Raw genomic sequence first — 15,122 nt, forward strand, 5'->3', positions numbered from 1 at the left:
AAAGAAAACTAGAGTTCTTATTAAATCCCTAATAATTCCTTTATTCTCTTACTGTATCACAATGTTTTCACTTTTCTTAGACTCCCAATCTGCTTGCTTCAAATTGCTCATCATTCCTGCATCCGTTCCTAAATAAACATTAAATCCTTTAGGTTAAAAATGCTACGCTTCTTATTGTTTTACACTCATCAACCTTAAGATTAAGTTAGAAAAGATGTCCCCCCCCCCCAGATACTGCTAGTGTCCCTCAAAGTAATATTCTAGGTCCTACTCTCTACTAAATTTACACCCATATCCCTTCATATTCTTCAGTAGTTGTACTACATTTGTCAATGATACTGTTTTCCTTTCCCAGTATTATGATTCCGTCCTTGCTGGAAAAGTGAGAGAAGATAAAAGTAGGAGAGACCAAAAGCAAATATAAAACATTTTCAATGAATCACACTACTTCCTTTTTACCTTTTTTCTGATCACATCCTTCTTCTTATGAAGATACTGTACCTTGGACTATTTCTGAACAGGTGACGGTCATGCACATGGAACCTAACTAGACTAAAAGGACTAACATTAAAACAACATTACCCAATTTTTGGCAGACTACGTGACTTTGGAAAAAATGTGCCAGAATGGTTTGTTTTTTACAAACATTCCACTATAAATAAAAAGAAGTCATAATAATTCTTGTATTTAATATTTTAATACATCAAAGGATTAAAAAATCAATTATCAATGGCAGAATAAAATTTATGTATTTATGGTAACACAACTGAGTAAATAAGTTATATTCTCATTATATCATTAACACAAACAATATTCTTATTTATTCATATTTACTGCCTTAATACTGTTGAAATATTTGTATTGGTGTTTTTTCAAATGCTAGTCATAGAACATAAGATGTCCGTAAACAAACAGCAGGCATTTCTTGTTACATTGAGAAACATAGAAAGTAGTTTGTTATAAAAAAAAGACACAAAATTCATTGTTCAAAAGCCTTAAATATGCAAATTTTGTCTTTAAAGGTAACATACCTAAGTAGAAAAATCTATTCTAGTGGTATAATATACAATTATAAAAAATAAATATATCTGGTTAAGGAAAGACACTGTTATAGAAAATGCTTATATCTAATTCCGTACATTTTACAATGGAAACGATTACATTGAGCATACAGGATTTTCGCATCTCTTTGGTTTGTCATCCCCCCCAGCACAACTGTGCTCTAAGCCAAACCTCACCGGAGCCTTTTCTTCTCTAAGGACGACCCTTCAGATTTGTCAATAGAATCTGAAATAAATAAATATGCGATTGTCATAGAAAATCAATAGCATCCAGAGGAAAGATAACAACGAAGGCACAGCAAAGAACACAAAAGATAACAGCCGAAAGATAAACTATATTATTTTTATAATGAAATTTCATTAAACAAAATTTTTACAATTTGCTGTTCCATTATTTTGTACTGTCATTCTCACGTTTTTCTAAATGAGACTTAACAAACCATGATTTGTACAGATAAAGGTGTCTTTTTCATCCGCAATCATATCATGCATGATTGACTCGAATGAAATAAATCAAATAGGATTGCCTTAAAATGAAATCATTGAAGAATAAAAAATATTAAAAAGCTGTGATCAAGTTATTGCATGTGCATAAACTGCCAACCTGTTACAATGATGAATTTGGTTTTAATTGAAAAAAAAAAAAAAAGTATATTGGGACGTTTTCATTGAAAATTAATGCAATCAAGTTCATCAATGTTAATTTAAATAACTGATGTTTAATTTAATTTAAAAACTTAATTTTTGTGAGTTTTGCAGAGTTATGAACCTGTAATTTGGTCGTTACTGATCATTTTTGGTCAGACACATTTCTGTATTGTACAGGCCCTGACAGATCAAAAATGATCAGTAACGATCAAATTATAAAACGAACTTTTACTGAATGATGGCCGCATGTGCATATGCAAAACTATTTTTAAGTTTCATATTTTAACAAATTATGAAGATTTAAATGTTTGTTATTTGTGTGAAATGAAGTTTAGACTGTCACAGAATTTATAATGAAACAATACTCCCAAGTGCCTTTAATATTGCAAATGAAAAAAATACAACCACAATATAGAAGTGAAAATGGATATCATGCTTAGTTCTGATAAGGGTCGGTCAGAAAATTCCACACAAAAAATATACTAAATTTAACTTTCGATTAATAAATATTTTCTAATAAATGGTTTAACAGAATATAAATTTAATAGACCCTTCAGGCATTAAATATTAAATTTGCTAACATCCAAGTATAACATTTTTATTTAAATTATAACCATCTAAGCAGCTTGAACGGATATGGCAACCAAAAACTGTTTATAACAGTTTTTCAGGAATTTTATTGACTGGCCCTTAGCTTTAATTTCAATTGAACCATTGGTAAGAAAGTATTTGAACTTACCATTCAGCGCTCTCAACCTCCTCGAGCTCTGAGCAGCCACGGCCCTTGGTTTGTACAAATCAGTACTATCATACCTTTGGGCCGAAGACCTGAACACCCCCCGAATCCCCATCATCAATTCAAAATTCATATTGGATAATTTTCAAATTTGTGACAAAATGCCTCAAATTGTGCTTAAAATCAATGTTAGAGCCTATGTTAGAAAGGTTTTCGATTTAAAGCTTACCTTGCTGATGACCTCTTCGGCTTCCGTCGTTTGTCATGGAGTGCTGCAAACAGAGAAAAAGATTTTTCATGATTTAGCAGTTTATTTGAAAATTAATTAATTGCAATGGCAAAAGCACACTATATAAATGTGATAAACTTCTTTGGCATGATAGATTAAAATATGAAATTGGTTGTTATAGTTTGAAAAATAACATCACCGAATTCAAATAGTTGAAAAAGTGCTCAACCTGAACATTTGTGACCCTTGATTATCTCATCATTCATCCTGGCCTGACATTTTTGACAGTTTTGTCTATCAGACAATTCTTCAGTGTAAAAGTCTGCCTGACACTACTGAACCCATCTGCCAAACCAGGATATCCGCAGACAATTAGGCATGCACAGTTAAAATATTTATTGTAAAACCTTCAAAATTGTGAGTTTATTGACTTGTATTCCATTTCACCTATTTATCCGCAGTTTGATAATTCCTGGCCCTTCTTGTAGGTTATCGTTTAAGTCAAATGATGGAGATTGTGATGGGACTAAGGCTACTAAATTGGTATGAGAAACGTTATCGAATTGCAATTTATTTGCACGATGGGCAACTTCCTCATTAGGAATAATGTCCAGAGCTGTTTGGGACTGCACCAGAGCACTGTCAGACATTGTGGATAACAACAAAATTACCCTAGTCTAGGTACCAGGGCACATAGGGCAGAGGAGAAACGAAGCAGCTGATAAATTGGCCAAGTTCAATGAGGACACCTACTGGCTATACTATTTCATACTAAGAATATGAAGTTTTTCGGAGGATCTACGGAAGAGGTCAACACAGAGAAAAAACTTCCTTTCAATTTTCGCCGAGCTTTCAACAGTTTTTATACTGTCGTCTTCAGGGCCTGTTTTATTATCATTTTTATTATCATATAAAAAAACAACAATTAAAAACATGAAAAAACAATTGCACAAAAAACAAGTGCTGAGCACCAAAAAACATAATGTACTTTGGTGCCCACGACACCACGTTCCTTTTTATTTCCCCATTAAGGTTAAAGTAAGATATATCAAATTTTCAATTTTTGTGCAATTGTTTTTTCATGTTTTTAATTGTTGTTTTTTTATATGATAATAAAAATGATAATAAAACAGGCCCTGAAGATGACAGTATAAAAACTGACGAAAGCTCGGCAAAAACTGAAAGGAAGTTTTTTTCTCTGTGTTGACCTCTTCCGTAGTTACTCCGAAAAACTTCATGTTTCCAGCAGGTAGATAACCCAGCTCATCGATACTAGGAATAGATTGAAAGTTGGACTGCTGTGTACACTCGGAGTAGCAGAAAGAAACAAGCCTGTGAAGATTTTGCCAGGAAGAAGAAGAAAAAGCAGAACGTGTCCTCTGTTGGTGTGAAGGCCTAAGCTGAAATTCCTACACCTGGGAGTAGGAAAATCCTGGACCTGAAGGATACACACGGGACTCCTTAAAAAAGCTTTAGGATCTGGTAAAAAGCCTTAAGCTTAATGAGGGCTTTAGCCAACATAGGAGTTGCACAATACACCAATACTGTCGCAGTGCAAAGATCGTAACGAGGCCGCCTTTTTTCTAATCTAATCACTTAGCATTAATAAACTTTTTGGTGTGTTCACAAAAGCATAGCTCATATCAACCCTCAGGGAGCAGGTGCTTTTGAAAAAAGCCTGTTTGTAAGTATGTCGGGTTTGAATGCAGAGCCGCAGGATTCGAACCCGGGACCTTTACCTTACAGTGATGAGCACAGTGTCAACACCTAAACCGTTGCAGCCTGCAGCCACCGACACCCCCGTTGAAACAGATTTTTAACTTATTATTAATGGGTAGTTGGACATTAAACCCTCCTGTATGACAAAAATTACTTTTCCTTTTTGGCCAAACTTCAACAATATCAAGGCGACTGAAATGGGCCAAATTACCTACGTAAATACCTAAAGAAACAAAATTTCAAACTTTATACCCTGTTTCTTTACAATGCGTGAGCTTCATCAGGGTTCAGGTTGAGGTTTAACTAACTAGCATATCTCAACAAATATGAGTATAATTTTCAGTAATGGAATGAGAAACAAGTTTATATTGAGAAAAGACCAGTGAAAAATGGAGATGAATATTAAATTCTAATAATGACTAAACTCAAAGGGATTAACTCAGTTTGGAACTAGTTTTGTTCTAATTAAAAAATTTTCATAATTATTAAAGTAAAAATATTTCTGATTGAAAATAATGTACAACAGATTTAACCCTGATCATTTAGAACTTACTAGCTAGGTTTTTATTTTAAAAAGTAATTCACCAATTCATCTTACCTATATTATTTAATTATTGGGGTTGATGCAAAATTAATGCAGGTTTTGAAAATTAGTTTTATTTTTGCAAGTGCTTTGCAACCAAGCTAAATCCTCAAATCTAATTTATGGATTTTAATAAATTCTTTTAACTGTTATCTTTTATACAAAACATTTTAGTTTATATTGAATTTTATAAGAGTGAGGACCTGTGAAATTTAATATGTCCAAACTAGATATTCAATAAATTTGTATGAACTGGGGCAAAGTGTGGCCCAAACCGCCTGTAACATCAATACAGTTTGGAGGAGGGAAGCATTAACGAATGCACGGTCCAGCGATGGTTTCAGAGATTTCGTCTTAGAAATTTCGATCTCAAACTTAGGGAAGGTCGCGGTAGGCCTTCTATTGTGGATGACTACCAACTCATAACGAATGAAGAAAATTCATGTAAGATAACATAGGAAGTTGCGGAAGAGCTTATTGTTGAACACTGCTTTGTTCGCCTTCTGGAGCAAATTGGTAAAGTAAAGAAGCTTAACAAGTGGGTGCTGCATGAAGCCCAAAGAGATCAACACTTTGAAATTTGTACATCTTTTCTGTTCCGCCACCAAAATATCCATTTCTCAATCGAATCATCAAGTGTGATGAGAAATGGATTCTGTACGATAACAGGAGGCATAAAGGTCAGTGATTGGGCAAGGATGAAGCGCCAATACACTTCCCAAAACTAAAATCTGTTCTCAAAAATGGTTATGGTAACTGGTGGTGTTCTGCTGAGGTTGTTCTCTATAATTTCCTGAATTATGTGAAACTATCATAGCAGAGAAATATAGCCAAGAAATTGACAAAATTCAAGGGAAACTAGGTCTATGTGCAGCATTGGTAAACCGTAAGGGCCAATTCTTCTTCACGATAACGTCAGGCCACTTATCGCAAATGCGAACCCTTTGGAAACTTAAGGACTTAGGATATGAAACCCTCATTCACCCAACATCCACTTTTTGAGGCATTTTGATCACTTCTTAAAGGATAAAATTTATAAAGCTGAAAATGCCTCCCAAGACTTTATTATAACTCAAAATAAAGCTTTTGATGTCAGTGGAATAAAAGCTCTTATTACACGTTGGCAAAGATGTATAGATTGTGATGGAAAATATTTCAAATAAATTTTCTTTATTTTATAAAAATTAAACAGTTTTGACTGCCTTTTCAAAACCTGCATTATTTTTGCACCAGCCCAATATAACCTTCTGAGAAGAAATTGTTGAAACCATCATAGATAAAATTATAAATCCACTTTTAACTATCAATATATGTGTTATTTGTACCACAATATTAAGAATTGTGTATCACAATAAAAATGGCCCACACAAATGAATTCAATACACCAAAAGTCTAAATTAAAACATTTCCAATTTCATTAGTTTTACTTACATTTAAATAAAGATCCCGTTAGTGCCAATAGGGAGAATGCATAAAAGAGATGAAGGAATAGAAATTGCATTAATTACATTTTTTTCTAGTTAATGTTCTCTTTCCATAAATAAAAAGTAAGTTTATGACACCAATTATATAAATTTGGATGATAGTTATCATTTGTTTTTGAAAAGGCACTAAAAAGATGATTCGCTGATGTCTCATTAGTTATTTTACACTTTTATTCGATGTAAAACACAAACGAATATTTCACCTGGGCTGAGGGTTTTCCCATCAGGGGTACATTTCTCTTTTTTCTCAGTCTTGTCGATTTTTGTGCTTTTAACATTTCTTGTAGATTTAACAACCGTCTTGCTAGGTATGACATCTTCTTCGTCATCTTCCCGATTTTGAACTAAAATATTTTTTTTTTAATAATCCATTAAACAAAAATTAAATTTAAGGATACATACATGTACTTATGTTGGACTCTTTTAGCAAGTTGTTCAACATAGCTTCCGTCAAAGAATAAGATAATGGCTTGGTTGGAGAATTGTCTGGGCTCTATAAAAGAAAAAAAAAATCATACATTCAACTCATTACAATAGAAAATAAATAAATACCTTTGATCTTGGTGAGATGCAATTTTCAGGACAGTCATTATCATCAGAGGTTCTTAAAGATACACAGCCATTGTTCCCTTTTACGCTTTTCCTGATATTTCTTTGTACTTTATGAGTTGCATCGCAGCTTTTTCTTTTCCTCAGCCTGGAAGATCTTAGGTTGTTGAGATTATTGTCAAGTTCATCATCACTTGACAGAGCCTGAGTTTCTAACGATCGCATTTTCTCTATTAAATTGTTTAAAATGACTAATTGTTGTTTTGCTACAGCAATGCATTCAGAATCAAATCCCAGGAATGAAGGCTGATTTTCACTTTCAGAATTATTTGCTATGTTGCATGAAGAACCATCCATTTCATTATCGCTTATCAAAACTGATTTTGTCTTTTCAACTTCGGGACTCTTAGCTGCCTCAGTAACAGAAGTAGAAACATTAAGATCATTTGTTTCTTCTTCTTTTTGTGATTCTTCTGGAATGCAGGCTTTTATGTCTGAATAATCATTTGTTTCATTACACACAGTATTCTGAGTCTGATTATCTGTTAGCTCTGATTCATTTTCTGTACAATCTTCTTTTCGATTTTGTTCAGGTACATTGTCTTCAGTCAGGAACTCCGTTTCTACAGTTTGTATATCTTCCTGTTCCTGTTCTGGTTTGAAAGCACAAAGATCTTGTATGTTCTTATCAACCGTATCCTCCGATTTAATTTCATTTTCAGGAACAAAAAGTTTTATTTCATTTCGTTGAGTTTCCTCTTTTTCTTTTATATTTTGGTGAGCGATATGATCTTGCAGATTTTCTTTGTTGTCGATGGGTGACTCCTCATTAGGTGTGCTGTCTAGCAAAGAATTTCTTTTCTGCCTTTCTAAGTGTCTCTTTGCATTAATGATTTTCTTAACTTCGTGGGCATTTTTTGCAAATTTGGTCTTTTTCAAAGGAGCCATTGCAATTTCTTCCTCTTCTATTGAGGAATTGATTTTCATCAAGATGAGATCCACTTCGCTCAGTCCTTCATCTGCATCCTGAGGACCATTTCCATTTTGACCATGCTCTTTATGTTTTGACGATGATGTTTTTTCGCTAGAACTCTTATGGCTTGAGTGAGAAGAAGGTTTCTTACTGCTATGGCCAGAACCACTATTATCTCTATCAGATGACCGTCTGGATTCTTTTGATTTTACCTCGGAACACCTTTCTCCTTTTCTTTTTCTAGATAATTTTTCTTTTTCTTTGTTTTTATCCTTTGCATCTTCTTTCTTTGATTTATCTTTTTTCTTTTCTTCTTCTCTTTTTTTTCTGTCATCGTCTTTATCTTTTTTGTTGTCTTCCTCTTTATGTTTCTCGTCAGATTTTTTATCAGATGTTTTATGCTTAGCTTTGTCTTTGTCACTCGTGCTACTTTTGTGGTGACGTTCACTTTTTTTAGAATCCTTACTACTTTTTGTTTTATCGCTTTCTCTTTTCTCCTTACTCTCTTTGTCATCTTCCTTTTTGTGATCTTTCTTCTCTGACTCGGGCTTTTTCTCAGATTTGTGTTTATCGTCTTTTAACCTGTATTTATCGTCCTTTGATTTATCACGAGACGAAGAACTTTTTTCGTCTTTTTTGTCACTTCTGTGTTTTGAATCATCACTTCGTTTAGAATCGTGACTTTTAGAACTGCTGTGGCGGGAGGATTTAGATGAATCTTTTTTTTCAGAATCTTTTCTTTCGGTTCTTTTCTTGTCTTTTTCTTTAGACGAAGAACTTTCTTTTCTATCACTCTTCTTTTTAAGATCTTTGTCTTTCGAACTATCAGATTTTTTGCTCTTCTCTGATCGAGACTTTTTACTTTCCAAATTAGAATCATTAACGCTGGAATCTTCTTCAGTTTTATTTGCATTGTCAGATTTCAGATCTGCCTTATGAGATTTGAACTTCTTGAAATCAGTTAAAGAGCTTTTGGAGTCTTCAGACATAAGCTGACGTTCAAGTTCAGCATTCGAGTCATCCCGATTGTAACCATTACTTTCACTTTCTACTGGCAGAGTTGCAGAAGTTGATGACACTTCTTCCTCAGAGCATCTACTGTCATTAGCTTTTTTGGAATCTGAAAGTGTATTTTTGATGGTTTTATTGAGAGGATCGAACTGCTTTAACTTCTCTGATAAATTAGAGAAGTTGTCCAGTTTTTGATTAGAGGTGCTTTTAGTAGGGGTTTTAGGAACGATACTGTTTGTCGTCGAACTAATCTCTATTCTGCTTCCATGGCTCGACAACTCAGAAATTCCAGATAGTTTAGAACCATTGCTCACCTCAGAATGCTGTGGAGGCGCGGCTTCTTTCTGTTTTAATGAAGCGAGAAGAAAAGGTGTCTCGTCAATTGTGTTTGAATCATCCCGATCTACATCTTCTATGTCACTAGGAGGTGAAATAGGATCCAAACCTTTCGGAAGCAAACTCATCGGTGATTGAGAGGACTTTGGCTGTTGCTCAGTAGGGGTGGTTTCGGCGGGTTTTTCCTTTTGTGGTGTATTAACTGGCGATTCGACTTTTGGAGCCAATGAAGTGCCTAATAAGTAGACAAGTAAAAATACCAAAAATGAAAGAGGATAACATCTAAGTAATTTTGAATACCTATTGGTTTAACCCTTTCTGGCCGTTTTGGTTTTTCAATGCCAAGTGTCTCGTATACCATATCCTCGACCTTTGGCATAAAAACTGAATAGATTTTGGAATTTACAACTTGATCGACAATCCGATCGACTCCTGCTTGAAGAAATCCTCTAAAAAATTAAGATTAACCACCAAAATCTAACAATAATGGTTTATAACAAATATTGTTTTACTGTTGAACATGGTGCCTCAATGATTCACGAAGCTGGGTCTTATTTAAGTCCTGCTTCCATTGGTTCTTTTTCAGAAAACCAGATACACTGCCATTAACACGCTGTTGCAAATGTTGATAAGCAGGCTAAAAATAAGCCAAACAAAGCGAGACTTACTATTAACATTACTACATATCTTAATGCACAAGTTTTATAGTTATATTGTTGGTTAAAAAATATTTAAAAAATTTAAAAAAGTTGTGCTTATTTTTTGCTTATTTTCTTATAACAAATGTTCTTATTTTTTTAGGCAGCCACTGAAATAAGTGTTATTCTTTTATCGATCAATGAGCAATGATTCCCTATCAGGTCCTATCAACTAAACTGCACAAAAATGAATAGGGATATTTGTAATTTTATTGTGATTTGATTAATTATAATTAAATTAATCGATATATTCTTGTTAGTTAGATAAAGCAAAATAGAAAATACAAACAAAAAAATTGTTAATCCTCATTTTTAATTACACATTTACTTAAGAATAGTAAACATTTAAAAATAGTAAACATGAAGATTACTCATTTAGTAAACAATCGCCTTTCTTGTCTTTTCTCCATTTTAATCCAGTTGTATTCTCTTTAACCATGTGAAGACATCATCTTGAACCAGAAGTTCGTAATATTATTGTGAACTTCTGGTTCAAGATGATGTCTTTCCATGGTTAAAGAGCATTAATTAAGAGAATTAAACTGGAGAAAAGACGAGAAAAGGTGTTTGTTTACAAAATGTACAAAATGTTGTTTACAAATCTTCATGTTTATTATTCTTATGTACATCCGTTATTAAAAATAAGGATTAACATTTATTTGTATTTTCTATTTTGTTTTATCCAACTAACAAGAATATATTGGTTAATTTAATTAAAATGAATAGAATAAAAATAAATAACAAATATCCCTATTCATTTTTGTGCAGTTTATATTAAATTTTTCTTGGCTAAAACCAACATCCTATGAAGAACTTCTACCCATGTACCTTCACTGAGTATAATTTATCAAATTTTTAGTTTAAAAATTTTTCTTCCATAATATTTCTTCCTCTAATTCACATTTATAAATTATCTTTTAAACTTGGACATTTTCTCACTAAATTTAAAAAAACTATAGTAATCCCATTACATGAATCGGGCCCAAAAAATGATACTAACAATTACAGACCTATTTCCCTTACATTATCACTAAGTAAAATTTTTGGAAAATGTTTTAAAAATAGGAATTGTTGATTTTCTTTCTGATAACAAAATATTTGCCCCAAACCAATATGTATTTCAATCGTGTAAGTCTGCAGAAGATGAACTTTTTGAGGCTTCTGATTTTATATAAAGAGTTCTTAACATTAGAAATAAAGTCATAGGATTGTTCTTGGATATCTCAAAAGCATTTGATTCTATAGATCATGCTGTATTGCCAGAAATTTTTTTCAATATTGATACCAAAGGCTCAGGTTAAAATTCATTAAAACTTATTGTTAAACAGATCTCAAAAAACGAAAAAAAAGGCCAAACTTTTAGCAATTCCACTAATTATGGTGTTCCACATGGAAGTGTTTTAGGCCCAATATTATTTTTGATTTACATTAATGACTTACTTAAACTAAAACTTTCTGGTAATATATTGAGACTTGCTGATGATACACCTACACTTTTATCTGTCAAAAAATTATGATGATATACTAAAAAATGTTAACATTGAAATAATAGATTAATTTAGGGTTGTTAGGATGTTTTTGTAAAAAAATTACTTAAAATAATCAATAGTTAAATAAATTGTATATTGCTATCACTAATTTGTGTAAATATGTTTTTTGTTTATTTTTGTAATGTATAAAACTATTTGAGAGCTCACAACCACTGCTATTGAGCACAAGTTAAACTTACTGTGTGCAGGCTGTTCATTTAAATTATTTTGGTCTATATTATTATCGTTTAATTCCCTCCCCCAGAATAATGTATTCAATGTACAACAAATAAATTCATTTTTGTCTTGTCTTGTCATTGACTTGTAACTTCAATTGGAAGAAGCAAAGTAATACATAAACTTGTAAAACAATTACAACATCAACAACAACTACTACCCTCAGAGGAAGAGACAGTGACGGAAGAAACAGCATTTTACAGATGTTACCTAATAAAGTAATATCAATAACAACAATAAGCGACAGCAGTGTAGAGATGTAACTTCAATTACACAGAACAAAATTATGTTTAAAAAAAAATAGCAACCAACAGCAATCTAGAGATGTAACCTTAGAAGCATTAAAACAAAGTATAAACTAGCTAAACAATGTTTTAAAAAAAATAGCAACCAACAAAGTTCTAGAGACGTAACCTAAGAAGAAGTAAGTAAGAACGTAAGAAGCAGCTAGACTAAGTATAAACTTGTTAAACAATTACATCAACAATAGTAAAGGACAGCGATGTAGAGATGTGACTTTAATTATATATAGGACATCAAAGTACAACATTAAGTTCAACAAAAAAATAGCAACCAACAGTGTTCTAGAGATGCAATCTTAGAAGCAATAAAACAAAGTATAAAGCAGGTAAAACAAAGTATAAACTTGCCAAAAAATTGCAACAAAAGCGTTCTGGAGATGTCACCTTATAAGCACTAAAACAACCTAGCTAAAAAGTTGAAATAACAATGTTCTAGAGATCTAACCTTAGAAGCACTAAAAGAAAGTAAAAACTAGCTAAAAAATTGCAACAACAGCAAAATAATAACATTCTCAAACAGAAGATACAGCGTTCTAGAGATGTAACCTTAGTAAGAAGCAGCTAGACTAAGTATAAACTTGTTAAACAATTACAACAACAACAACAACAACAACAACAACAACAATAGTAAAGGACAGCGATGTAGAGATGTGACTTTAATTATATATAGCACAGCAAAGTACAACATTACGTTCAACAAAAAAATAGCAACCAACAGTGTTCTACAGATGCAATCTTAGAAGCAATAAAACAAAGTATAAAGTAGCTACAACAAAGTATAAACTAGCTAAAAAGTTGCAACAAAAGCGTTCTGGAGATGTCACCTTATAAGTAAAAAATTGCATCAATGATCAACCTTATAAGCACTAAAACAAAGTATAAACTAGCTAAAAAAATTGCAACAATGTAACCTCATAAACACTAAAACAACCTAGCTAAAAAATTGAAATAATAGTGTTCTAGAGATCTAACCTTAGAAGCACTAACGAAGTATAAACTAGCTAAAAAATTGCAACAACAGCAAAATAATAACATTCTCAAACAGAAGATACAGTGTTCTAGAGACGTAACCTTCTTAAGAAGCAGCAAGATTAAGTATAAAGTTGTTAAACAACTACATCATCAACAACAGTACAAAAATTGCAAAGTGTTCTAGAGATCTAACCTTAGAAGCACTAAAACGAAGTATAAACTATCTAAAAAAAATTGCAATAACAGCAAAATAATAACATTCTCAAACAGAAGATACAGTGTTCTAGAGATGTAACCTTAGTAAGAAGCAGCAAGATTAAGTATAAAGTTGTTAAACAACTACATCATCAACAACAGTACAAAAATTGCAACATCAGCATTCTAGAGATGTAACCTTATAAGCAGTAAAACAAAGTATAAACTAGCTAAAAAATTGTAAACATAGAAAATAATATGATTCTCAAACAGAAGATTAAGCGATACACAGATGTAACCGAAATTAGAAGCAGTACAAACTGGTTTTAAAAATAATAAGCTCTACTAACGGGTTTCGTTCTTCTATATCCAACAACAAAAAACTACAAATATACAAATCATTTTCAAAAGTGTCAAAACTTAAGGGTGTGTAAAGTGTCAAAACAAAGCAAACTCTTTAAAAATAATAACAACTGTCATCCGCCGACAATTCTTAAAAGATTTAACTGATAAAAAAGCGAATTATGATAGTTTTTCTCGTCGGCCTTGAAAAATGTGAATTCCTTTTCATGAGAGTTACCTTGGTATCGACGTCGGCTAGGCAGTCCTTTCTGAACTGATCGAAGATCCCCTGAGATTTGAGCTTGTTGACTATTTTGTCGACAAGCTCGTTGTCGACGTGATCCACGGCCGGAAACTGGGCCTGATGCTGGAAGCTGTCGAATGCCATTGTCGAAGTAGGAAGACCAACTGCTGAAAACGGATCGACGCCCAATTCGCGTATCCTTTCCAACGAATAAGGTCGTCACTTCTCTGAAAGCCAACTGATAACTGCCGCTGACACCGGATTCTCTGAAGACCCGGGACCAGTCGAGTACGGAGGACGCCTTAGCCTTCTGCCAATGTCAGGTTACACAAGTCAGAAAGGCAATAGATATTAGTTGGTAACAGCACTGGGAGAGGTCAGCCTCTTCGCTGATAGTGACCTGACGACATTGAAATACCAGATTTTAAAAGTCGAAAATGATATTTCAATATTAAACATTAAGCCGAGAGCACACTTACCCGATGCAACGCTAAGCGACGCTACCCGACGTCTTGTCACGTATATGCCCACTATTTTTTTTGAGGAATTTCGAAATTATCTTTTAGGTAGCTTTTCTTTTTCACCCCTTTTAACAATAAAAAATGTTTAAAAAAATATAGCTAGGCATTTAGTATGCAAATTAGGGGGAAAACGCAACACCGGTTACTTGAGGAGTCATTTCTCCATATTACAATTAATTAAGGTTTTTTAGTTGAGATAAAAAAGTCATTGTCATGAGCTAGATACGCCGCTGCTATACCACTTGAGCTATCGTGACCTCGATCCACTCGGACACTAACTTCCCATCTCAACCCCACCTTTTGAATTTTCCCTCTTTTTTGCCATTTTTCAAATGTCGTGTAATCTATTTGATTCTTGGCGACAAATGAAATGGCCACGGAGATCGGTGGGGTGTGCACATCTATCCGACGCAAGCACACGTCGCGTACAGTCCACAGCGATCACAATAATCACTATCACAATCGCAACGCATCTTTCGTTCTTAATGCACTATTTTGAGCAAAACCTTGTAATAAATTGTTAGTTAAATTTTATAAGCACAACCATCTAATAAATTGTTTGTTAAACTTAATTGTTTTAAATAAAGTTACTCCTAACCATCATAATTAAACAATGTTTATAAAAACCTTTGCATTTTTGATCTCGTTTAATTTGGTTTACATTAAAATAACATGTAATTAATATAACGACAAAATTACATGTACTTAGTTTGAAATAAACTACAAAAAATATAAATGTCCTGTTCTGATGTT

The 15,122-nt window shown here is 33.0% G+C and overlaps 1 protein-coding gene across 2 annotated transcripts; it reads right to left on the reverse strand.

Annotated features, from left to right (window-relative positions):
- Positions 1-730: 730 nt before the first annotated feature.
- LOC106662531 (biorientation of chromosomes in cell division protein 1-like 1) lies at positions 731-14,210 on the reverse strand. Of its 2 annotated transcripts, XM_014386701.2 has the most exons (9): positions 13,843-14,210; positions 9,842-9,966; positions 9,630-9,778; positions 7,013-9,564; positions 6,863-6,953; positions 6,664-6,804; positions 2,675-2,717; positions 2,449-2,537; positions 731-1,287 (listed from the first exon to the last, which is right to left on the reverse strand). In XM_014386701.2, exons 1-9 carry the CDS (start codon positions 13,990-13,992, stop codon positions 1,235-1,237), a joined length of 3,393 nt encoding a protein of 1,130 aa, XP_014242187.1. In that variant the 5' UTR covers positions 13,993-14,210; the 3' UTR covers positions 731-1,234. The 2 variants fall into 2 exon arrangements, with proteins under 2 accessions (XP_014242187.1, XP_014242188.1); XM_014386702.2 differs by lacking the exon at positions 2,449-2,537.
- Between the last annotated feature and the right edge of the window lie 912 nt (positions 14,211-15,122).

The sequence above is a fragment of the Cimex lectularius genome, unplaced genomic scaffold (genome assembly GCF_000648675.2).
Source record: "Cimex lectularius strain Harlan isolate CLEC.00 unplaced genomic scaffold, Clec_2.1 scaffold240, whole genome shotgun sequence".
NCBI lineage: Eukaryota > Metazoa > Arthropoda > Insecta > Hemiptera > Cimicidae > Cimex > Cimex lectularius.

What these genes read in the sequence shown, in the direction of transcription:
- LOC106662531 (XM_014386701.2), bottom strand. Translation starts at nt 13,992, where the DNA reads ATGGCATTCGACAGCTTCCAGCATCAGGCCCAGTTTCCGGCCGTGGAT. An exon ending in AGAAAGGGTTAAACCAATAG is followed by an intron (nt 9,565 to 9,629) that starts GTATTCAAAATT and finishes TCTACTTATTAG; the next exon opens with GCACTTCATTGGCTCCAAAA. An exon ending in AGAGTCCAACATAAGTACAT is followed by an intron (nt 6,805 to 6,862) that starts GTATGTATCCTT and finishes AAAATATTTTAG; the next exon opens with TTCAAAATCGGGAAGATGAC.